This window comes from Spinacia oleracea, chromosome 6 (assembly GCF_020520425.1).
Source record: "Spinacia oleracea cultivar Varoflay chromosome 6, BTI_SOV_V1, whole genome shotgun sequence".
Lineage (NCBI taxonomy): Eukaryota > Viridiplantae > Streptophyta > Magnoliopsida > Caryophyllales > Amaranthaceae > Spinacia > Spinacia oleracea.
In genome coordinates this window covers 141,094,600-141,118,964 of record NC_079492.1, presented here as the reverse complement: position 1 = coordinate 141,118,964, position 24,365 = coordinate 141,094,600, and the positions used below count along the sequence as shown (strand labels likewise).

The window sequence follows — 24,365 nt, the reverse complement described above, 5'->3', positions numbered from 1 at the left end:
TAACAAAATGCAACTCACATCAAACTTTTTTTGGTTCTAATCATTTGCTATAGTTGATGTGGGGTGACTATATAATTAGCCAGATTAATAATGACCTCTATATTATGTTACATTTTCAATATTTATATGTCTTATTTTGCCTATAATATTAATTTACTCTTCGTATTAATATACAAACATAATGATTTACTCACGTGGGATTGGATTGGATTTTGGAAAATTTAATTTAGACTAGTCCGTACTCAGATGCTGAGTCTCACGATTGACGAGTGAATTTGGAAACAACCTTTTCCCGGCTTTGGCCTTGATAGTTGGGCATTAAATTTTTACTTTTTTTTTTTGATGTAGAGAGAGGAACAAAATGTAAGGCGATAAATGAAGTAGATAAAATTCGATCTCAGGTTTCGGGTACCATCACTCAAAACTTTACCAACTAAGTTAGTTGACATCCACGTCAAATATAAAATAATGTTCTTACAGTCTTACATACGAGTAAGTGATTGAGTCCATTTTTAGGACAAGGCTTGAACCGGGCATGCCCAATTGTAAATTTGTAACGGACTATTGATAAATTGGTTAAGGCAGGTTTTTTGGTGCTAAACGGGTAAGTGTTGAGTCCATTTTTAGGACAAGGTTTTTATGATTATTGGCGAGTTTTACAGACTTAAAAAACTACTCCATTGGGTACCCAAAACTATTTCTACAAGTTTAAGGGGCTTTTTAGCTTATTTACTTTTTGGGCCACTTGTCTTTGGGTCCATGACCAATAGGCCTTGTGAAATCAGATTGCATTTTGCAACGTAGAAGAAATGCCTTGTGAAATCAGATTGCTTTTTGCAACCAAGAGTGCCATTTTTTTGTGTGTAGTTGATAGGAAAGAGAAAAATCATTAGAATAACAACTACACTCATTAAGAATGACTCTCAAACTAGAGATGTATCATATATGTAGCAAGAAACATGTTGCCGTTAAACATCTTCTACTTTAGATGAATGGAGGCCTCCATAGTTAACGATATCCGTAGTAGTTGCCTCGACATTAAAATATGCTTCAAATTTGATATTGTACTTGAATAATGATGCGCACTCATCACATAAATCAGAAGATTCAACCATGGAATACACATGTCCTTCTTGTCAGCTAACGTACTCTACTAACAAGAGACGAATTGCACGAATAAACTAACGACATTAAAGAAACTCACTACATGCATAAAGTGTAGTTTATAAAGTGTAGTTTATTAAACTAAAAATTAAAGAGAATTGAGTCGAAAACAACCAAATATCTAAAGTGATTTGACTATTTCCAACCTAAAAAACCCTAATTTTTGTACACCCTAGAGAAAGAAAAGCAGAGGAGAGAGACACAAGATGGGGCGGCTCCTTAGAATTGAATTTGTTTAGAAGTGCCATAATTGTGCTAAATATATGAAATATCTACGCAACACTTTGATTTTAAACATGATTTGCATATTTTCGGAGGAAAACAAATACTTTGTATATTCTTACATAAATTTCATGTATAATACTAATAATATGTTGGGATGACAACCCAAGTCCCACACCATAAGAATATGCAAGAGTTGTCTATAATATAAGTGTAGTGTTTTTCTTGTTTAATCAACCTAATTAAACCAATCTTCTTCATTAATTAATAATTTTAGGAAAATTAAGCAGACAAACAACCTTGTTCTTTTACGTTTGAATATTCCACACTCCACTTACTGAAGACGAACTCGTCGTCACTCTCACTTTTTGGGCGCCCAAACCAATCTTCATCAAAACTATTAAATTAACCTAAATTCACCGAACCCTAATTTCCGATGATCTTCCCCAATTTCTTCACAATGATCACAACAAATTTGTAACCAATCTTTTAATTTAGAAATTCATTGATTCATTAATAATAATCTCATTAGTCTGGGCAGATAAACAACATTTTTTGATGATCATTTTGATTTGGTGATCGGAGAAGATTAAAAATGGCGTTGGAAAATCCATGCCAAGAAGCTGCAAAATCGAAGCCATTATTTGTTACAATTTATGCAACTGTGATTGTCGGAATCATCTTCTCTTCATTTTATGTTTTTTCTGCTATTTACTCATCCGAGCCTCCCGATGCTCGAATTTCTATCTCCACTTCGCCTTCAAGTAATTATCCATCTCTTTTTATCTCTCATGCTCTGATTTTACGATTTTTGTTGTTGATTGAAGTAGAACTTATTGCAGTTTTGAACCATGTGTAGATTTTATTAGTAGGAATTTAAATATTTGTTATGTTTATGTGTTTAAAGGTAAGTATGTGGAGTGATTGCACTTTCTGGACAATGGTTTGCGATTTCTTTGCTATCAGTGGTGCTTTTGAGTTCGAGATTGATAGGTTAAGTGTTCAATTGAGGTAGCTTTATGGAAATGTATTGTGAGTGAATTAGGATACGAGGATCGGGGTATGGGGGAACATTTTTGTGTTTGAGGTGCAGGAATGCATTATAAATTAGATATTCAATAATGCTTTCGTTTTCCCTTGTGAAATTTCCGATCTTTGGTTTTGGGATGAGCTTTCCTTTGATTGTAAAATTAGACAATGCTTTGCTCATGGATACTCCGTACTCCGTATCTTATAAGCAACCTTCTATTACTTTAAAGTTTAAAGTTATATTGCACTTCGTTTGGTATGTTAAGCAAGTTTGAGTGATGGTAATGTTTACAATGGTAAATTTCATTACCATTCCACAGTGCATAGTTTTTGAGAGATGAACTCAATGAAGAGTAGTAGTTTGAATTAAGGAGGGAGAACTCAGAACATTTTTGGTTCTTTTGTGAATGAATATAAGTTACTATGTGGAGGGAAAATCTTGCAGGGGTTGTCAATGGTGTGGGATAAGTTACTGGAATTTGAAATATTCCTGCCCCTGGACTACTTTTCAAAAACATAGGCTTTCATGTTGTACGCAGACAGATAATTGGAAAGGTATACTGGGAGTTAGTTAGATACCCATGGAAGTAAAACCAGATGATGTTCGATAGGTGTTATCTCCTGTGCTGTTTTATGGTTTTAAAAGTGAGCATGTTAATATGGATGGTCTCACTTTAAGATAGGGTAAGAAAAAGAGAAAATGTGGATGTAGAAGTGACACGGTCTTGCTGTAGTCAATATAAAGGAAGGCACATGTGTAGCATGGTTGAATGTGTAAGGTGAAGGCTTTATTCTCCATCCGTGGGCAGGTGCCAGGCTGTCAGAAACTTCCTTGAAAGAGCTATTTAAGGGTGAAGGTGTGTGTGTGTGTGGGGGGGGGGGGGGGGGGAGGTGGGGAGGGAGGATGCTGGATGAAGATTTGAGGCAAGATCTTTTGATTCTCATCTTCAGGAACCTGTTCGATTGACAACAGGGGGACATACCTTGATTTGGTTGAATTTTCAGTTCCCAATTTATCTAAGTCATCTAAGTCCATATAATTGTGCATTCATGTTTTCATGAAAAAGCGAATAATTTTCCAAAGGTTTAATCAACAACTTGATTAAGCTACATCTGTTTTGAATTATATTTCAGGAGGGGATTCTCTTCTACAAGCACCAAACTCTTCTCCGTCAACAGGTTTAAGCACACACTCAGTGTCTCCTGTCAATCCCCAGAGCACAAATTTGAAGCCTATATGGGAGCCTCCCCCTAAATCTAAGAAAATGCCACCTATTGATTCCTTTCGGTTGAGAAAAGAGTTGGTGGAGCAGAGGGTGAAGGATAATACAATCATAGTCACTTTTGGAAACTATGCCTTCATGGATTTTATCCTGACTTGGGTTAAACACTTGACTGATCTGGGTTTGTCAAACCTCCTAGTTGGTGAGTTCTTTTAACCTCAACGTCTTGCCAGAAAAGTCTTGTTTCTTGATCAGCTTCGTTCAGATTATTTTAGTTGAAAACTGAATTTATCCTGATAGTATCTTCCGTAGCTTTGAATTTTGCTATATAATGTGCCTCCATCCCCGTTCCAATTAGTGGGCTGTATTTGCTGTGACCTCACTGTTAAGCATTCTTACTCGAGTTCATAATTTCTATATGATTCATCATGTTTAACTCGGTGCCTTATACAATGCTCGAACAGGTAAAATGTTCAATTCGCAAGTTCGACCCTTGTAATGTTAAGAGTATTTCACTTTGATACCCTTTTGACTAACCTACTACGGACTACTACAGAGTACTTGATAAGAATTAGTTAAAGGACAAGTTAGTGAACCATTTGCTATTGTCCTTCACTCCTTTATAATTCAAAGCAAAAGTATATTTTTAACTTTTTGACTTTGTTAGCTGTTTTGACGACAAACATATACTTGTATGAAATTGTGTTACTTTCAGCGAAGAGCCATTCTAATTTGTTGTTCTAAATTGTGTTTTTTACACATTCCGTAAAACAAAATGATATTCTTTTTGCCATAAGACACCAAAATGTTTACTACATACTCCTTACGGGGTTTTTTATTTTTTAATTTACTCACGTCTCTTTTCTTATTTTTCTAAAATATACACATTTTTAACTTACTAATTTTAGACAATGAACCCATAACTTACTTTCACATACACTACTTTATGCATGTCATTGTCACAACTTACCTCTCTTTCCTAAAATGTATGGTAACATTGGTAATTTGGTATTGATGAAAGTCAAGGGAATAGATTAAAAGAACCAGGAGGTAGTACACTCATACAGAATATCTATAACGTAGACACCTTGTCCGAAACATGGCTTCCCATTTACATGTAACGTTTTTGTGTGTCTTAATAACTAAAAAAATCGTTTTTATGGAAGATATAGAATCATGGAAACTTCAAAAGATAAGATTGATCTACTAGTCTAAAGTATATAAGAGTATCTGAGTATAATATTATGAAACTATATGAGATAATTACGTTTATCTATGTAGATTGCTGAATAATAGTATAAAGAGTCTACAAACTTGTGGAATTCGAAAACTACTTGGAAGTTGTTTAGTCATGCGGAATTTTGTCATCAAATACACACACATAAACGAATTAACGCGCATGCACTCAGCCACTCACACACACAGTCATACACACACAATTACTATGCAATTTATATATTATAAACAGTATGTACGAATAGCAAGATTCTTTTTAGAAGGAACATGCTGTTAATATTTTAACTTCACGTGATCTTTTAAGTCATAGGGATACAAATATTTACAGCTTCATGTGGAAGAAGCATAAAAGTAGGTAGAAACTGTTTAAGAGATGACGGATTATTGAGTACGAACGCCATTGATTTGTGCAAATGGGTTGACATCAAGCATAGTAGGGGTTGAACCTACACTCTTCCCAGGGTTAACTAATTCCCACTGAAACCGGCTTCGATCTTTTCTTAAGAAGAAAAGGATGTCAGATGAATGAGAAGAGATAGGGGACAGAACACAGATATTTGGAAATGTTCTATTCTTCTTTTTTTTTTGTTGGGGGGGGGGGGGGGGGGAAGGCGTTGGAGCTTGTTGTGGAGGAAGCACAGGGCTCGTTTAGTTAACTAAAGCAGGAACATATACATCTATTGTGGTATATAGAAATAAGAAGTCTTATTTAACTTGTTGTTACTGTAGGTGCGATGGATACTAAATTGTTGGAAGCACTGTATTGGAAGGGCATTCCAGTTTTTGATATGGGAAGTCACATGAGCACTATAGATGTGGGATGGGGATCACCAACTTTTCATAAAATGGGAAGGGAGAAGGTTATTTTAATAGATTCTATTCTTCCTTTTGGCTATGAATTACTGATGTGTGACACGGACATGGTTTGGTTGAAGGTACCCTTTTTCACTCATTCTATTGTTTTTCTATGTTTGGGATTAAATCTTTTTGCATATTTTGCTGCCTTCAATCATTAGAGTGGCGCTCTAGATTCAACAGTGGAATAGCCATTATCTTGCAACTGGAATGGAAAAGTTAAGGTTTGTTTTATTTAATTTTATGCGTGGATCGTCTTTCTAGAGTTTATTGGTAGGTGACTAGCATCCAAATGGTATAAGGGCCTTGGCCCCTCACCACAATGATCGGGCTAGTAGCTTGCTTTTACTCGTACAAAATTCAAATAAGTCAAACTTAAGAAAGGAATGTGTTGGAGTTGTCTAGATTATAGGATACTTTATTCTGTCTAATTTTTGGACCATTTATATTGTAAGATGCACTAAAGGGACACTTTAAATGTGGTAATTCTAAAATTATAATCCCTCCCTCCCAAATTAGTTTTTACACTTATCAGGATACAAAGTTTAGGAGATAAGTTGTCGTTTGGTTATCAAATATTATTTTATTGAAAAAGTAGACGTAAAAGGAGATAGTAGGTAATTTTATTGAAAAGTAGATGTGATAGGAGATAGTGGAGTATTTTTTTTAATTGAATGTGAGAGTGTGTAGGACCCTAACCTTTTGGTAGTGGGAGGAGAGAGATACTAAAATAATTGTGGGGTCTATTCCAAAATGGAAAGTGTAAAAATTAATGTGGGACAGATGAAAATGGAAAGTGTACGAACTAATATGGGATTGAGGGAATAGTAACTATAGTTTTTCACTCCGCATCCCAAGCTATGACTTCAACCCTCATTTCTGTATTCGAGTGTCATTGTGCGATTCAATTAATGAGCTAAACTTTCCCTTTACACTACTTCTAGTGCCGCAACTTATGTTTGACTACCATGCAACATTCTAAATTCAAGCAGCTCCAAACTATTTTTTCGGTTGCCTCATTAAACACATAATTCTAGACTTAGGTTGCAAACCATGGTTTTGAGGGTCATTATTACGATGCTTTAATTGGGTCCCTATATTTATATTCAAACACTTTTTAAGTTCACATGAATGTAAAGATATGAAAGATATACAACTATCCGTGTTTTTCTCGTTCAAATGTTCAGAACAATATTTGAAGTTAAAAAGATTGTGTTCCTTGAGACCTCTATGTTAGCTTGTGGCTGCAAAACCTGCAATGCACATTTTATGGTTACTACTTCTTTGCCAGTTTTTCAACAAATTTATGATCCTTATCTTTCGGGTTGCTTCTCTTATATTCTTTCTTTTATGTATTGTCTTCCCCTTGGTAACGTTTCATGTTCATGTAACAGAACCCCCTTCCATATTTTGCTCGATTTCCTGAAGCAGATGTTTTGACTTCAACTGATCAAGTTATACCAACAGTGGTTGATGATAGGTTGGATGTTTGGCAGCAAGGTGAGTCTGTTAGAATTTATTTTAGTTACTGAATACTGTTTTACTAGTTATCACACAAAAATATTCTACAATCTTAATAGCAAAAGATCTGGTACATACTCTGTAGTCTCTAATCATACACATAATATTTTATCTTCTTATACAACTTTTTGTGATATACATGTATCAGCTGGAACAGCTTTTCTTGTGGACCTTATATTTCCTTTCCTTCAGTTTTCGTCAAGAATTCTAGTGTATTTTTTTCTTTTTCTAATCCTGTATTAATGAAGGCAGATTATTTTGATTGTATATTTTTTATGGTATTTTAAAAAGGTTACTTAGCTTATAGTTTATGTGATCAGTGTACGAGGTCAATTTAGATTTTTTTCACATTCACAAAAGGTATCCTGGTGTGTTCGTGTCATTGGAAGCCTTATAATGTACCTCAAAGGCTTTATGGAATGTATGATTTTTATATAGGTTTTGTCAGTTGTCTCTCTCTTAATCTGGTGCGTGGGCTTTTCTTTTTCTTTTTGCTGGTGTTCATTTCCAAACCGAAGCCAGTAGTTTCTTTTAGTCCCAATGATCTTGTATACGTGGGGCGAGGTCTGATTCAAATGATTGCAGAAATCAATTTGATTTTAGGGTGCCTTAACCATTAAACATGATAATGCTGAAGAATGTCTTCCCTTAAAAACTAGTTCGAAGTTTAATGGGTTTCCATGGTTGTTTATGATCCTTGGGCCGGTTTCTTGATGTTAGTGGGTTGTTCCATTTTTTAAATGACAATGCATGTACCATTGCTTTCCGCGATATAAGATTCATAGATATATATGCTTTGCTCAATATATATGGTACTCATTGTTATATCTGTCCAACAGTTAGTGGTGCATACAATATAGGAATCTTTCACTGGAGACCGACAGAATCTTCAAAGAAGTTGGCTAAACATTGGAAAGAGTTGCTACTCGCTGATGAAAAGATATGGGATCAGAATGGGTTCAATGATATTTTACGAATGCAGCTTGGACCTTCTGTTGATGATGAAAGTGGTCTTTTCTATGCTTATGATGGAAATCTCAAGCTGGGGCTCCTTCCATCCAGCATATTCTGTAGTGGACATACCTATTTTATTCAGGTACATTTTCTTCTTCAGTTCTTTTATGCAGTTTTGACGTATCTTCATGCCTAGAATAGGGACAGAGGGAGATTAGGAGAGCATCCTTGAAGGATAAGTTTTGATTAGTTTCTTAACAAAATTAAACTTGGATGATTTAAGAGGGAGGGAGTTGGTTGGGATCATACCTTTCATTTCTACCCGTGTGCCCTTTATGGGGTCAGACCAGAACAAGATCCACTGTCATTGTCAACCTACTTTGAATCCCAAAAGCAAGGTAGAATTACAGAAGTTTATGCGCAGTGTCAAGGGTGCATTGAGCACATAAACAATGATCAGTTGCTGAACCGTGAAATTTCCATTCATGTATGGGTTTCATCAAATATCACCATAAGTGCAGTGTAAGTCACAAAACACATTCATATTCAGTAACACCTTCCACCCATGCCTTGCTTTTGGATATACTAAGATTTAGATAGACCTTCATAGTACTCCCTCCGTTCCAGATTACTTGTTGGTCTGCCCCAGATTACTTGTTACACTTCTAAATTAGGAATGACCCCACAATTGTTATATTGTCTCTCTCTTCCCACTAAATTTTTTCCCACACCCTCTCATCTCCAATTAAAAAATACCCCACCAACTCTTATCACATCTACTTTTTCAATAAAATAACAATTGATAACCAAACAACCACTTATCACCTACAACTTCGTGCAAAGGTAAGTGTAACGAGTAATTTGGGACGGAGGGAGTATTAGCTGGAAAGCTGAATGATTGAGGTTGGCCTCATAAACGGTTCAGGAACAATGAACAGTTTGCTGCTAATCTGAATAGTTCAGAAACTTTTTGATATTCGGGCTAGAAATCCAACAAAAGATAGAAATGACTCATGCTTGACCAAATAAGACACTATTTCTTCCAACTAATAAAGCTCCCTCAACACTGCTTAACTTCCTGACAAAGCCTTTCCTCAGAAACCAACTTGATGGTCAATTTTTCTGACTTGATGATTTATCAAACTAAGCGGGGGATCAAGTTTTTTTTATTCTCTCAGCTTCAGCTAGGTGAATCAATGGGCTTATTACCTTCTCTCCTGTAAATTCCCTTCTCGATTTTGTTCAATCCAGCACTTTGATGGAGATTTGTACTCCACAAGACCTTGTAAACTTAACTATTGACTATTGAGTGCCTCAAATCCTCAATGCGGAATTGCGGATATCAGAACAACATTATGCATACTTGAATCATAGTATGGATGTGTTGTCTATGTATAAGAATAAAAGATGTTTACTTCTGAAATAAGTCTCTGTCGATTTTCTTTGCAATCTTCTGTTATGTTCTTCTGGAACTATGTAAGAACTGATATTCTTGAGCATAATAATAATGGCAGAAAATATATTAATATGCTTGATAGATGATGAACATAAAATAGGATACTACTATACTAGATAGTAGGTAGTGACTTGAGGCCACCAATCTCCGGGTTTAGTGACTTGGGGCACCACTCTCCGAACTCCAAAGCCTAAGCTTACCAAATTCTCAACATCCCTCCCATAACTTAATGTGCCAGCATTTATAACCATTCTACTACACCTACCTAATTTGTCTTCTACCAAATACCACTCACTACCTATTGTGCCCTTTCCTTACACTTGATTCATTGCAATACTGGCCCCCTAAACTTCCACCTTGTCCTCCTCAAGGTGGGTAGTAATTAGCACAGAATTCACGGCCTCGGCAGCAATGGTCAATGTTCCCACTCTTGCACTGGCTAAGAACGAGCTGCTGAGTTGAGATTTGGTGTATACTCCTGGTGCTTAATCAATGAATTCAGGTGCAGCAACTTATCATCCTCAAAACTCTGCCTCTGGTGTTGTAGCATATTGGTAAGTGTCAGTAAGAGTGCTTGGCTTGGATGTGGAAATGAAATTCAGTTACTGATCTTGGGAGGGTAAGAAATTTTGGGAAGAATGTGGTGTTTGAATTAAGATGATGAGTGCATAGGTTGGATGGAGTTGTGTTTGAACTGGTGTTTGGGTTGGATTGATAGGTGCATTCAATTGGTTTGGATGAGTTTTTGTTACTTGCTAATGAGCAATTCATTGATTGGTGCTTCCTGAAGGGATGCATGCAGTGGGCTGGTATTGACAACTTCAAAATGGCCTATGATAGGATCTTAACTTTCTGGATAAGATAGCTGTTGACACTTGACAGGAATGGTTTTGTGATATGTCCTAGTGGAAGAAGATATACCTGCCATTTGATTTCTGCTCGATTTTATTTCATTTCTGGCGACGGCAGCTTAATGGTTACACAAAGCCATCTTCCCTCTTCTTCTTTTTTGTTTTAAAGTGGTTGATGTTCATAAGCTCTGTTTTGAAGGAAAAAAGAACCAACTTTATGCACAGTTCGATTTCCAGTTGGTGTTGATATTTGAGATTAGGATTGATAGAATCAGGTGGGGGCTGATATTGTTGTTGTGCTTCCGGTCTATAATCTGCCGACACTACTATTTGCTCTTGATGTATTAAGAAAATTCTATAGGCTTTCCGGGTGTTGTCTGGTCATAATCTAAATGCCTGGGACATATGTGATGCGTAAATAAGACCACTAAATTGCAATCTAACTCACACAAATTGTAACTGATATTTCAAGTTGGTAAATCACTCTTGAAGTTCCAATCGAATCCCCTAGCCTAGAAGATCACTCTTGAATCCTAAGTATGAGACCTAAGTCCTAGAAACACTCCTGAAAGGCTGAAATTAAGCAAAAGTTTACTTACGTTCAAGCCACTACTAGAATTAAACACAAGCAACGAAAGATCAAAACTCTCGATTTGATTAAGCAAAGCTCTGAAGTTTATTGATTTCTGAATTGTGTGTAAAACAAGCATAAGCACCTCTATTTATAGGGAATAGAGTGCGGGAATATTCTGGAAGCTTTATACTTAATCCTAGTCCTAAAACAACAAGGAAACCTAATCCTAGTGCAAGTAGGAAAATTAATCCAATTCAAAATAGAAAACCTAAAACCAAATCCTAATAGGTTTAGGAAACCAACTTCTACTCCTAACTGAATTAGGAAATCTAACATACATCAAAATGAAATTTCCCAAAATGAGAAAACCGTCTCAAGTGAGACCAAAAACTCATGAGCAAAATCTAATTAAGCAATAAAGAGATATGAAGAGTCTTGAAACGGTAATCATCCACGCATCACCATGCATGCTCTTGCATTATACTCCCTTCTTGAAAAAAAAAATTGTCCTCTAGTTTCTTCAAGCATGGAATTCAAATCATCTTCCTCTAACCCATGATAACATCCAAATTAATCTAACGGAAAACATAAGAATCAAGTCAATTTTGTGTCGCTTGCATCTACATCAATATGGTTCTGTACTTGATAGGGGATTAAACAATTTAACCTATGAGGTGCTCTTTTTAGTGAGGAGATCCTATGAATCCTCATTTTATGTATCTTTTGCTGAGAAGATTTCTTAGAGGTTAGATGTGTTAAAGGCGCCTTTTATTCTCTTGGAGGTGCATTACTTTTAACCAATTTCCTTACTTTCACCCCGTTTGTATTTTGTTTTGCTAACCTTGTTTAGAATCATGGGTTAGCTGCACAGGGGATTGAATAGACAGCAATTGAATTTCTTTGGTCTGGGGTTGGGGAAAGCTGGAAAGGCTTAGGGATTTCACATATACAGGTTTGGCGATAAGTATAGGGAATTTTGGTGGCTTGGGCTAATGTTTTCTAGCCTATAAATGGGTAGTTAGGGCTTTATAATGTGATATAAAAAATATTTTAGTGGGTTTATAAGTGTCTCTATTTCTGACAAATATGACGCAAAGAGCCACCTTCCTTCTTATTAAATTAATGAATATATATACTCCCTCCGTCCCAGATTAGTTGTTACACTTACCTTTGCACAAAGTTTTAGATAATAAGTGGTTGTTTGGTTATCAATTGTTATTTTACTGAAAAAGTAGATGTGATGGGAGTTAGTGGGGAAATTTTTTAATTGAATGAGAGAGGGGGTGGGGACAAAAAGAAAATTAGTGGGAAGAGAGAGACAATATAATAATTGTGGGGTCATTCCTGATTTAGAAGTGTAACAACTAATCTGGGACGGACGAAAAAAGAAAGTGTAACAACTAATCTGGGACAGAGGGAGTATTACAATTCCTAACTATTTTCAACCTAACTATTCTTAGATATATTAAGATAATACTACTAATAATATGGTAATCCTAATTTTAAGATATTATACTAATATTATGTTAATCCTAATATTAGGATACTAATATGGCAATCCTAATATTAACATAATATTTAATATTCCTAATATAGCTTAACATCCCCCCTCAAGGTGGAGCATGTAGATCTCGAATGCCCATCCTGTCAAGAAAAAATTCAAGATCTACATGCTCCACCTTGAGGGGGGATGTTAAGCTATATTAGGAATATTAAATATTATGTTAATATTAGGATTGCCATATTAGTATCCTAATATTAGGATTAACATAATATTAGTATAATATCTTAAAATTAGGATTACCATATTATTAGTAGTATTATCTTAATATATCTAAGAATAGTTAGGTTGAAAATAGTTAGGAATTGTAATATATATATTCATTAATTTAATAAGAAGGAAGGTGGCTCTTTGCGTCATATTTGTCATGGTATCAGAGCCAGGTTTATTTTCACTAACAGGAAAAGGACTCCTATTTTTTCTTGACAAGATGGGCATTCGAGATCTACATGCTCCACCTTGAGGGGGGATGTTAAGCTATATTAGGAATATTAAATATTATGTTAATATTAGGATTGCCATATTAGTATCCTAATATTAGGATTAACATAATATTAGTATAATATCTTAAAATTAGGATTACCATATTATTAGTAGTATTATCTTAATATATCTAAGAATAGTTAGGTTGAAAATAGTTAGGAATTGTAATATATATGTTCATTAATTTAATAAGAAGGAAGGTGACTCTTTGCGTCATATTTGTCATGGTATCAGAGCCAGGTTTATTTTCACTAACAGGAAAAGGACTCCTAGTATGCTTAGCACGAGGACAAACATCGCATACATTATTATTTCTCCTAACAACATTACTCACAGGAGGAAGAAGCTTCACAATTCTTTCCGATGGATGCCCCATTCGTTGATGCCACAGTTCGACCACACATTCTGTCTCAACCGCACACACCTTGACCAACGGAGTTCCACGAAAAAAATAAAGTCCATCCCTTCGTTCACCTAGGCCAATCATCTTCCTCGTCAACCGGTCCTGTATAACACATATCTTGTTAGTAAATTGAATCACACAGTTTGATTCATCACTCAATTGCGTCACAGAAATTAAATTGCAATTTAAAGTAGGTACAAATAACACATTATCAAGTATTAATCCTCCATTCAATTCCACCGAACCAATTTGATTCGAATTAGTGAATTGTCCATCTGGGAGGCCTACAGGGCAATTTTGGATCGTCCGCACATTCATCAATATTGAGAGGTCGTTTGTAACATGATTTGATGCTCCCGTATCAACGATCCATAATAAATTATTATCGCATATACCTTGCAATTTCATATTGGTTTTGGATGTCAACAGGTCAATAATCTGCTGGACTTGAGTGGAGGATACTCCTGCTAGCCCTTCGGTCATCCCAAAAGCAGCAAAAGAAGTTTGATGTCCCTGGCTTGTGAGTTTGTTAGCTCGCACACCACCTACTGCCCCTTGATTACTTGGCCCTGTGACACCATTGCCTCCTACACGACCGCCTCTACTATTGTTACGGCCAGAGCCTCGTCCTCCTTTTCTCCTATCATCCCACCATTCGGGAAAGCCAACTAGCTGGTAGCACGTCTCATCCTCATGGCCTTCCCTATTGCAATGTTACAAAATCTAGTGGCATGATCTCGATAACCCGACTTACCTCGTACCTCAGTCTTGAAAGCGATAATGTTACCCTCACGTTGATGGCCTTCCTTTATTCGTAAATCCTCAGTATTAGTCACTGATTGGTATGCTTCATCTATCGAAGGTAGAGGCGTCTGTCCTAGTAATTGGGCTCGTATCTATGTTACTCAGACACGGGTGTCGGTGTCGTGTCAGACACGTGTGTCGGAGTATCCGACACTTCGATCCAAATTTTTGTAGACACTTGACTAGGGTTTTAGACACGGTTACCATATAAAGTGTCGGAAAAAAATCGACACTTTTTATAAATTAAAAATTTCTAAAAGTAAACATTAAAAAAAAAGTATATGGTATTATGTACTTCTTTAATAGGCTAAGATAAAAGTCTTTGTATAGGGAAGATAAAAGTCTTTGTATAGGGAAGATAAAAGTCTTATCTAGGAAAGGTGAATGGTGTAAAAAAATAAAAACAAAAAATAAAATACGGAATACGAGCAGTTATTACTCCGTAAAAACTAAAAAAAAGCCCTCAAAAAGCTAAAAGATTCCCTCACTGTTCAGCTACAGAACTTTAATACTAAAAAAATTTAATAAAAGATGAAGGGTTGGACCACAACCCACTTTCTGTCTTTCTTCTTTCTCTCTCCTCAACCCTTCTTTCTGTTTTCTTTCTTCTCTTTCTTCTTTCTCTCCTGACCCTTATTTCAGCCATTTTTTCCGGCCGATTCGCCTCACCAAGGAGATCAAAGCCCATTATTTTTCCGGTGAAGTTCAGATCTACAACAAAGAGAAAGAGTTCGACACCTGATTTTTGGATTCTTTTCCGACACCGGTGTCGACACCTCCCCGGACATGTGTCGAGTGTCGTGTCGCGGGTCGGGTCGTGTCGACACCGACACCCACTGCCGGACGCCGTGTCGGAGACTCGGAGTAACATAGGCTCGGATGGCTTCGTAAGGTTTGTCAAGCCCAATCAAAAAATAATGTAAATGATCCTCTTCTCTAATCTCCGCTACTTGCGCTGCAATACCACACGTGCAACCTCCACAATCACACTTAGGTACCCTTGCATAATTCACAAGTTCCTTCATGATAATGGACAGCCTGCCATAATACTCAGCTACTGTCTCATTACCTCCCTGCTTGCATTCACCGAGGCTTGTTTTTAATTTGCAGACACGTGTGCCGCTGACCACGCAGAAGCGCTTCTTCAGGTGAAGCCACAAAGTTTCGGCATTATCATAATCTCCTACGGTTGATCTCAACGATTCCTCCAACGTGTGTGTGATCCATGATACCAACATAGATTGGACAGCAATCCAATCTGCAAGTCTATCCGGGTATGTTGTTGGTTCTTTGATTGATCCATCAATGAAGCCAAATTTTCTCTTCGAAATCAAAGCTCTACGAACCGATGTAGACCACTCATCGTAGTTCTTGGAGCCTCTAAGTTTAATAGGTGTAAGTATATTTCCTGGACCATCAGATGATCCTAGATAGTATTCCTTCGCAAGTTCATCCTTCGGTGGCGGAGTTTCCTCATCATCCTTCGTCATTACACGACCTCAAAACTCACCTTATTTCTCTCCTCAAATTTGCGGAGGAAAAAAAAATCTTACCTTGCTCTTGATACCATGACAAATATGACGCAAAGAGCCACCTTCCTTCTTATTAAATTAATGAATATATATATTACAATTCCTAACTATTTTCAACCTAACTATTCTTAGATATATTAAGATAATACTACTAATAATATGGTAATCCTAATTTTAAGATATTATACTAATATTATGTTAATCCTAATATTAGGATACTAATATGGCAATCCTAATATTAACATAATATTTAATATTCCTAATATAGCTTAATAATTTCTAAGGCGGAGCTACTTCTGGCACTGTGTCTTCCGAATTTGTATTGTTTCCTGCTAGTAGGTTGTTCATAATGGTTGAGTGGTCGACAACGACGACAAGTAAGTCACATATGCACTTATGGAGAAGTTAATGTCCATTAAGGTGGATTTTGAGTCAGATTGGATTACTTAATTCATCATGGGGGGATAATTTAAGGGAAGATGTCCCATTTACCCAACCTATATTACTCAGGAGTCAGGTACCTGTCTAAGTAAGTAATTTCCGTAAAGAAGTTTATGCACTAAAAGAAAGATTCAATTTTGTACGTTTTTGTTTCAGGAGAAGATTTGAGGAAGTTAGATTAGGAACCTTTTGATTTTTGTTCCCTTGCTGGATCAGACACTAGGGTCTGGAGTGTTGATAATATAGAGCAAGTCATGCTCAGAACTTTATTCTCCACTTGTTACCCCTGCTTGTTTGACACCCATTATGTTGGCAATTCATTTGGAGAAGTACCAGGCAGAGTCAAATATTTCCCTTGAGTGACCATTTTGAGTATAGTTAGTGTTGTATAATGATTGTTCTTAGTGTAACCAGCAACCTGCTGTTGAAGAGGAGCCTATATCAGGCATTGTTCCTGGATTTATGTTTTGCACTTTAATTGTAGCCAGAACAATTAGCATCTCTTCTGTTATTGCACCTTGCTTGGATGTCTTGATCAACCTGAATTACTCCCTTTATACCTAATACCAGGCCGTATATGGTTAATCATCTTTAAGGAGTTGAGCTAAGTACAATAATTATCCGTTGGCTATAAACATTTTACATGTGCACCATACCAATTGATTTTTTTTTTGGAATTTTTGTTTAATGGTGTCATCATCATACTGAAAAATAAATTTAACATACTGAATCTAGAAATTGGCCTTTATATTTGGGATGGCCTAAACTAGGATGTGGTCTATTATTTGGGGATGAAGGACGGGGTAGACAGGGGTAGTAGGTTTGGTGTACAATAGCCACCTCAAATGTTGGAATCCATTTGTCAGCTTAATTTTACAGGGAAAGATCTTGGAACACAGTGATTGAATCTTTAGATACCAGGTTGTCCCTGGAAATATTTCTCCATTTGTCAGCTGTTATCTGGCGTATTAGGTTGGAACACAGTGATTGAAGCTTTAGATACCAGGTTGTCCCTGAAAATATGACTCCTGCTGCCTCTTTGTCGGTTTTCCCCACTTGTGTTTTCTAGGGACTTTGTTTCCAGATAGTCTGTTTTATTAATAGGCGCAATTGTAACAGATCTTTTGTCTTCTATACTCTTAATTGTACACATTCTCGTTTCAGCAAACTCTCCTCAGTATCTCAGAAAAGCCATCTGTATGTATTGCATTCTGATTTGCGGACTACTAATCTTTATGTCTGGCTTAATAGGGTCCAGGAGTTTGAATAAAAATTCTGCGCTGTAGTATGTAAGGACACATTTTTGAGAATGATTTATAGAGTGATACTTATTTCACAGGCAATGTATCAACAATTTAAACTGGAGCCGTATGCAGTGCATACCACATTCCAGTACGCTGGTACTGAAGGAAAACGCCATCGATTACGAGAAGCCATGTTGTTTTATGATCCACCTGAGTACTATAACTCTCCAGGTACTTTGGCCAGACTTCCCATAATATATGTGCTTCATTTCATGTAGCAAAAAGACGACTGCTTGTACCTCACCTTTTTCTTCTCTTTCATGTTTAGAAACAAACCTCTTTCATGCTTGTTGGTGATTTATTACTTGCATTTTTGTATTCTCTTTATTTCATAGTGATTGCCTTAGTATGTTTCATATTAACCCTCCTGGTGGTTCAGTTCCACTGCAAATTTATATTTCGGTCCATTTCCTCATTCCTTAATCTTTTTAAATCTGTTAACTAGGACAACAAATTGAGTGAGGGGTTTGTTTGTCCTATGTTGCTATTGATTGGCAAGAAGGGAAATTATGCATGCCTTCTTACTTTAAAGGCTCTTAGTCATTTGACATGTATTTCATGAGAAGAGTTGAAAATTGTGAGGTTTCCTAACTGTATTGCTTTGCCCCGACAGACTACAGTAAGCTTCCCCCCCCCCCCCCCCCCCCTCCCCCTCTCCCTTCAAACCAGTCGAATACTGAGTGAGGGGCTTGTTTGTCCTATCTTTCTACTGAATGAACAAAAAAACCTGAAGATAAAGGATCCTGTACCCTCAAAGAAATTCAGGATGGGCATGTTAATGGTCTCACGTGAAATATGTGATGTGTGTCTGACAGTCTTTTAAGTGGAAGTTCCTCTTGTCAAAGTATTTGGCCGTTTCGATTTGGGCTTCTGTGGACCTCTATAGGGTAGTGTTTAAGCCTGTCTTTGGTGTTGATTGACATTTATTTTATAAAGAAGTACATGTGTGTTCGTTGGGAGATATGGATTGGCTATTTGTCTATTATCAAATCTGATGGAAAAGTGTCTGAGTCCAGTATTGTTCTTCATAATCATATATTGATTAAAGCATATAAATCTAGAAAAGTTAGAAGTTAACAATGATTATAAACTTTCTTATCTTCTAGCGGTAGTAACAATACATTGGATTTAGCATTGTTCTCGGGTTCATCTCTTAGCCCTTGCATAAGCTCTTTGCTTTGTATTTGAAAGTTTGGAACATAGATGATCTGCCACCTCTGTTGAATCTAATGCAGGAGGTTTCTTGTCCTTTAAGCCATCCATTCCGAGGAGCTTGTTATTAGATGGAGAGCATAGTGTTGAGTCACACTTTGATGTTGTTAATTATCAGGTACAATGTAAATTGCTGATGTCTGTAGTTGCTACTATGTATGACATCTGCTTAATGACCTTTTATGCTTTTCTTCAGATGAAACAGATACGAACAGCACTTGCTATCGCGTCATTGCTGAATCGTACCCTGGTGAGAACACGTTTGACTGTTCGTAAATGCATATCTTTTGTAATTGTGGCTGTCGATGTGCATCTCTACTCAAAATGAATATTTGATTCTGTTTATTTTAAGTTCATAATTATCAATTGTGATACATCATCCTAATATTAAGCACGAACTAAAATATATTAGAGAGAGTACATATAGGAAAAAGGGAGGTTAACAGATAGAAACTTTATAATAAATATACATTTTGACAAGAGGATATACCACATCGGCATTAGATGTATTAGTTCCTTTTTCAGCTTCTTTCCTTTTTTTTTCTTTTTTTTTTTGTCTCCCCCTTCCTCGGGATTTCAACAAACTTTGTACTTTAGAAGTACCTAGAGTTTTACATATATTCTTGTGAGTTGCCTTGACCATTTTAACCTCTAATCTGTTATTATGTTCTGTCAACAAGAACAGACCCCTTCTATAGAGAAGACGATGGTCAAATTGTATTTTTTGCGTTCCCAGAGTACATAAGTTGTTTATACTCGAATAATTTGAAGATTTGCAGTGTGTTGGTGCCTTGTCTATTATGTCCTCTAGTCTTGCATCTTTTAATCTGAAAAATTGAGTGATGCAAATTTGTAGATTTTACCAGTTGCAGTTGTGATTTATGACTTCAGGAATCAGGACTTAAGATTGCCTCGTTGGGAATTTATATGTTGACATCTTGTTTACTTCTTGCTATGATTTATAGGTTATGCCTCCAATATGGTGCAGGTTGGATAGGCTTTGGTTTGGTCATCCTGGAATCCTGGAGGGTACCATGACAAGGCAACCTTTCATTTGCCCTATGGATCATGTTTTTGAGGTAGAGCATAGCGTGAAAATTCATTCAGCTACAATCCTTGTTTAGGCTAATTGCTTTTACTCTTTTGCTTAATCATTTGCGTGAGTCTGGCCTTGAAATAGTTTGGTGTTTTAATATTGAATGTTTTACCTGGAAAATAACCAATATTGGTATATGTGAAGGATCAAGAGAGTTTTCTTTTACTTTTATCTTGAACGGAAAACCTATAAATGCTTGTCAGGCTATTTGTTTGTTCTCTGTTGCATTTCATCTACGAGAAACTTACTCACTGAGTCACTAGAGATAATTGAAGTTGTTTTTTATGAATAGAAAGTTGATTGAGGGTCATAGAAGCATTAGGAGAAGACAAAAATATTTAAAAGAAGAATAGAAAGACAGTTGGAACAAAGACGACCAAATAAGTAGAAGAAATAATAATAAGCTAATGTCATTGTCTTCTTGCCTTCTCTCCATTGGATATAGACCAAAAAGGTTGTGAATCTGACAATAAATATTGCATTAGTATTGATGTTTCAATGTGAATAAGTTTGTGCGTCTCAATATGTCTTCAGTCTGAAAAGTTGCTCTGTTAATTGCTAGAGTTAAGAAGACGCATGGCAATGTCTAAGTATATAGAACTTGGAACTTACGTGCACTGACCGTTAGAAGAAGAGAGTTTTCTGATTCTTGTGAAGGTAGAAAAAGGTGAAGTTGGGGGTGTTCCTTTTGAAGTAAAAATCTTCCCACTTCCTAGAATTCTTTCGAACTGCAAACTTACAATGGTTCTTCAAGGAGACTATATAAATCCATGTTTATCGTTGTGTGTTCTATACTTATACAGGGGAGACTTGATTCAAACACATGTTCATGTTACATACTCTTAAACTTAAGTCTTGAATCTGGTTGCTGAGATTTACATGTGTTTTTGTATATTAAATTTGACATTGTTATTTGAATATCTACTGCAGGTTAACGTGATGCTGCGAGACTTGTCACAGCAAGAATTTGGCCCACATATTGATATCAGGGAATATTCCTTTCTTGATAACCCAGCACTGCCCCTGAAAGTATGTTAATATAGGGATGTGATAGATCCATCCAATAGAAACTGCATATTTAAAAAAATAATTTACCTGACTTTTTTGGTGTCTAGGTAAAGGAGTCGTGGCTCGATGTGCAACTTTGTCAAGTGGGATCAAAAGACTGCCATGCTACCAGTAATTCTAGCGCTGCCGGACTGCTTAGATTTCCCAAACATGGCAGCGAAAAAACGGTATTCATTTATGATAGTTGGGGATTGTTGATAAACTGTCGTTTAATTTGATTAAACTTATTATGGTATGGTAAAATACACTTAGATGTTCACTACAAGTGCACCTATTGCTGATATCTTAAGAAATCACCTGCCTTAAACAGCCAACCATCTGGTAATTTTATCCCATAAAATCTCCTCTGTCTCCCTGTAGTAATAGCCCAACACAAAATTCTCTACACAAACAAAGGGCTACATAGTAAACAAAAGAGGAGGAAAACTGCAAGAACAGAGAGAGAGAGCAGTAGTGGAAGCTAGTATGTACTTAAAATAGGCGTGGGTGCTTCATAAAATCTATAATTGTCCTAATGTGTTTATTATCTGATGTTACTCATCATGTTTTATTGATCCTTTTCCTAAGGCCTTAAATTGTTTTACATTTCCTAAATTGGTTATGAACTTATGATGTAGAACCAGACTGAGAGACACAATCCCACCTTCCAAGTGACAGATGATCATCTTACTTAGGCCTCCTTCCACGCCAGCCTTGTTTGTAGCCATCCTTCTCTGTCTTCCTATCCTAAATCATTGCTAGCATGCCATTTAGTCAATGGTGTTACCGTGTTACCCCCCAGAACTGATTTTATCTTAGCTACTCTGCTGCTACCTTATTTATGTTTGTCTGGAGCTGGAAATTATCCTTTTAAAAATGCATAATATGCTCTTTCTCCCACCTATCTTGAAACCTGTCTATTTTATAGCCTGACTGCAATTTCCAAGGTATTACACCGCTTCCAATAATAGGACTTACTTTCACATTTCATTTTTGAAGTATGTAATAGAGATGCGTTGTTTGTGATTGTTCCCTAACATTTACTACCTCTGGATACCTGTCATTAGCCAGGCTTGTTACTTATATGGCAACGAAGCGTGAAGAATAACAAATGCCGTTAGTTTGCAAGATGATAGTTTGGGTGCTAACGTGCTTGAAAGTTTTGGTGGTCTTTTTGTTTGGGTCTTGGGATTTCATTATTTGGCATCTTCTTGTTGTGAATGTTCTTGTAGTACAGGAAAGTTATTTACAAATGGTTTTAGTTTGCAAGATGAAAGATGAGAGTTTGGGTGCTAACGCGTTGCTTGAAAGTTTTGTTCTGTATACTTGATGCTTTCCTTTATTTGGTATCTTGTTGTGAATGTTCACAATGTACAAGGAGGTTATTTTAAGTTTTCAATTGCCTCTTAGTATATGTATTTTCTCATTATTCTTGATTAGTGTTGTAGGATTCTTGTTATGGACTATACTAAATCAAAAGGTCTTGCACTCACAAGGTGTACATTAAATTTTTTGTACACCATGATATAACTTTTCACCAGCTTTTTGTAACTGTTACCTAGTTTTTTTTGTAACTTTTAATATGCTTTGTCTAAGTTTTATATTATAAAAAAAAAATTGATAGATAACTTTATAGAGGGTTAAATGATTAATTTTACACATTATCAGTGATTTTGAAGAAATAATTTTTATTAAAATGAAAAATTTTATCACTAAAAAATAGAACTTTTACATATATAAGGGTAACTTTTAAGCATATTGGTTAGGGGGTCCGGTCCGAAGAAGACAAAGCAACAGGAAAAAAAAAAAAAAAAAATGGAGCAGTTCGGTTGAAACTCGGAATTAGGTAGTAAGTGATTGGTCTTTTGGCCACCGATGAAAGGAGGATTTCCAGTCATGTAATTCAAAAGAAATAGAAAGAAATGATGGACAAAGATCTAAACCCTGGTCAGGCATCCTCGCCGGTATAATGAGAAAGATTCCGTAGTTAAATTTACGGTGTACAGTATTTAGTGCATAAGAACTTGTGATACTAAATAAGAGCTAGACATCTTTGAGATACTCATACTGGAGAAGATAGGATAAAATCCACAAAAGTGGATCAGCATTTGGTTGAGATGATGATATACACAAAAGGGGCTGGCCAAAATTTGGACCTCTTTTATGGGTAATACCCAGTCATTTATATTCCATCTCCTGTAATCCCCGATCAAGTCCTCCTCATCCTCGTGATCTTATCACTCACAATACAATCTTACACAAGAAAAAGAATTTGAGAAAGGACTCTTTAACTTTCTGCTTCCTTGTTATTTGAGTGTTTTTGTTTTGTAAATGTGAGTTCCTTTTTCAGTTCTGCCTAGCCTTTATCTTATTAAATATATTCAACAATGCAATTGATTATCTTATGTTTTAATTGTTTGATAGTTCAAGTCAGTGTTCTCCCCATTCAAGAATGTCAAAGTTATAAATTTCATGTCAATCCAGGATGCCTTCCTTGGGTTTGCTGAAAAGGTAAGTTTCCGTTTCAAAACATTTCCTAGCTTTTGTGTGCATGCTGCTTGCTACCGTACGTAGTTCCTGTAAATACTTACATGGTAATATGCTCATTTAGGAGAGAGAGCAGAAGTTTGAGAAACGTGTTAAACGTTATGTAGGCATATGGTGTTGTGTGATGAATAACACACCAGGTCATATATATTATGATATGTATTGGGATAAGAAACCTAACTGGAAACCATTACCGCCACAAAAACCGGAGGATGATCACCCTCCAGTATAGCTGCCTAGACCGTACGCCCTTCCAACACGAGAACTGTAAAGGCATTACACGGAGAGACAAAAGCATGCAATCAGCTGACAGACATTTGTAGACAGTACTTCATGTTTGGCCGGAAGCTGGCAGTACTCTAACAGAGGAACATATTTTGGTTATTGGTGCAATGCTTGCTGCAACTCAGGCGTACAAAGAGAAGTCTTGCCCTCTTCTAGGGCAGGGCAGTCAGGGCAGTCAGGGCAGGGGAAGCTGTTGCAATACTATTCTGAATCGGATATTTATGAAAATTCTGTTGAATCATTGATCTTGATAAAGATCGGTTCATAAGTTGTAGCTAAACATTTCTTTTATTCAGTTTAGTTTTATACCAAGCTGTATCCTGGTGCATTTGTTCCAATGTAATTGAACTAAAGCACCAGTAAACAAAAATGGTGTATGGCGCAGTTTACCGCGATTTTTTTGTAATATAAACAAATTTTGAAATCCATTATGTTCTAATTTGATACGGCAAATTGGAAGGATCCTTTTCGCATTCAAGTTTTGTACTTATTAACAAACACAATCGATTATATGATACTACGAGTACTACATATGATTTGTCATATAACTAAAGATGAGCAGAAA

General features: G+C 36.3%; 1 protein-coding gene across 1 annotated transcript; it reads left to right on the top strand.

Annotated features, from left to right (window-relative positions):
- Window positions 1-1,687: 1,687 nt before the first annotated feature.
- LOC110788342 (arabinosyltransferase XEG113) lies at window positions 1,688-24,208 on the top strand. Its single transcript, XM_021992977.2, has 13 exons — window positions 1,688-2,150; window positions 3,550-3,840; window positions 5,604-5,809; window positions 7,124-7,229; window positions 8,090-8,346; window positions 17,649-17,784; window positions 18,849-18,943; window positions 19,022-19,075; window positions 19,791-19,904; window positions 20,852-20,950; window positions 21,037-21,156; window positions 23,393-23,479; window positions 23,580-24,208. Exons 1-13 carry the CDS (start codon window positions 1,982-1,984, stop codon window positions 23,745-23,747), a joined length of 1,902 nt encoding a protein of 633 aa, XP_021848669.1. The 5' UTR covers window positions 1,688-1,981; the 3' UTR covers window positions 23,748-24,208.
- The last annotated feature ends 157 nt before the right edge of the window (window positions 24,209-24,365 follow it).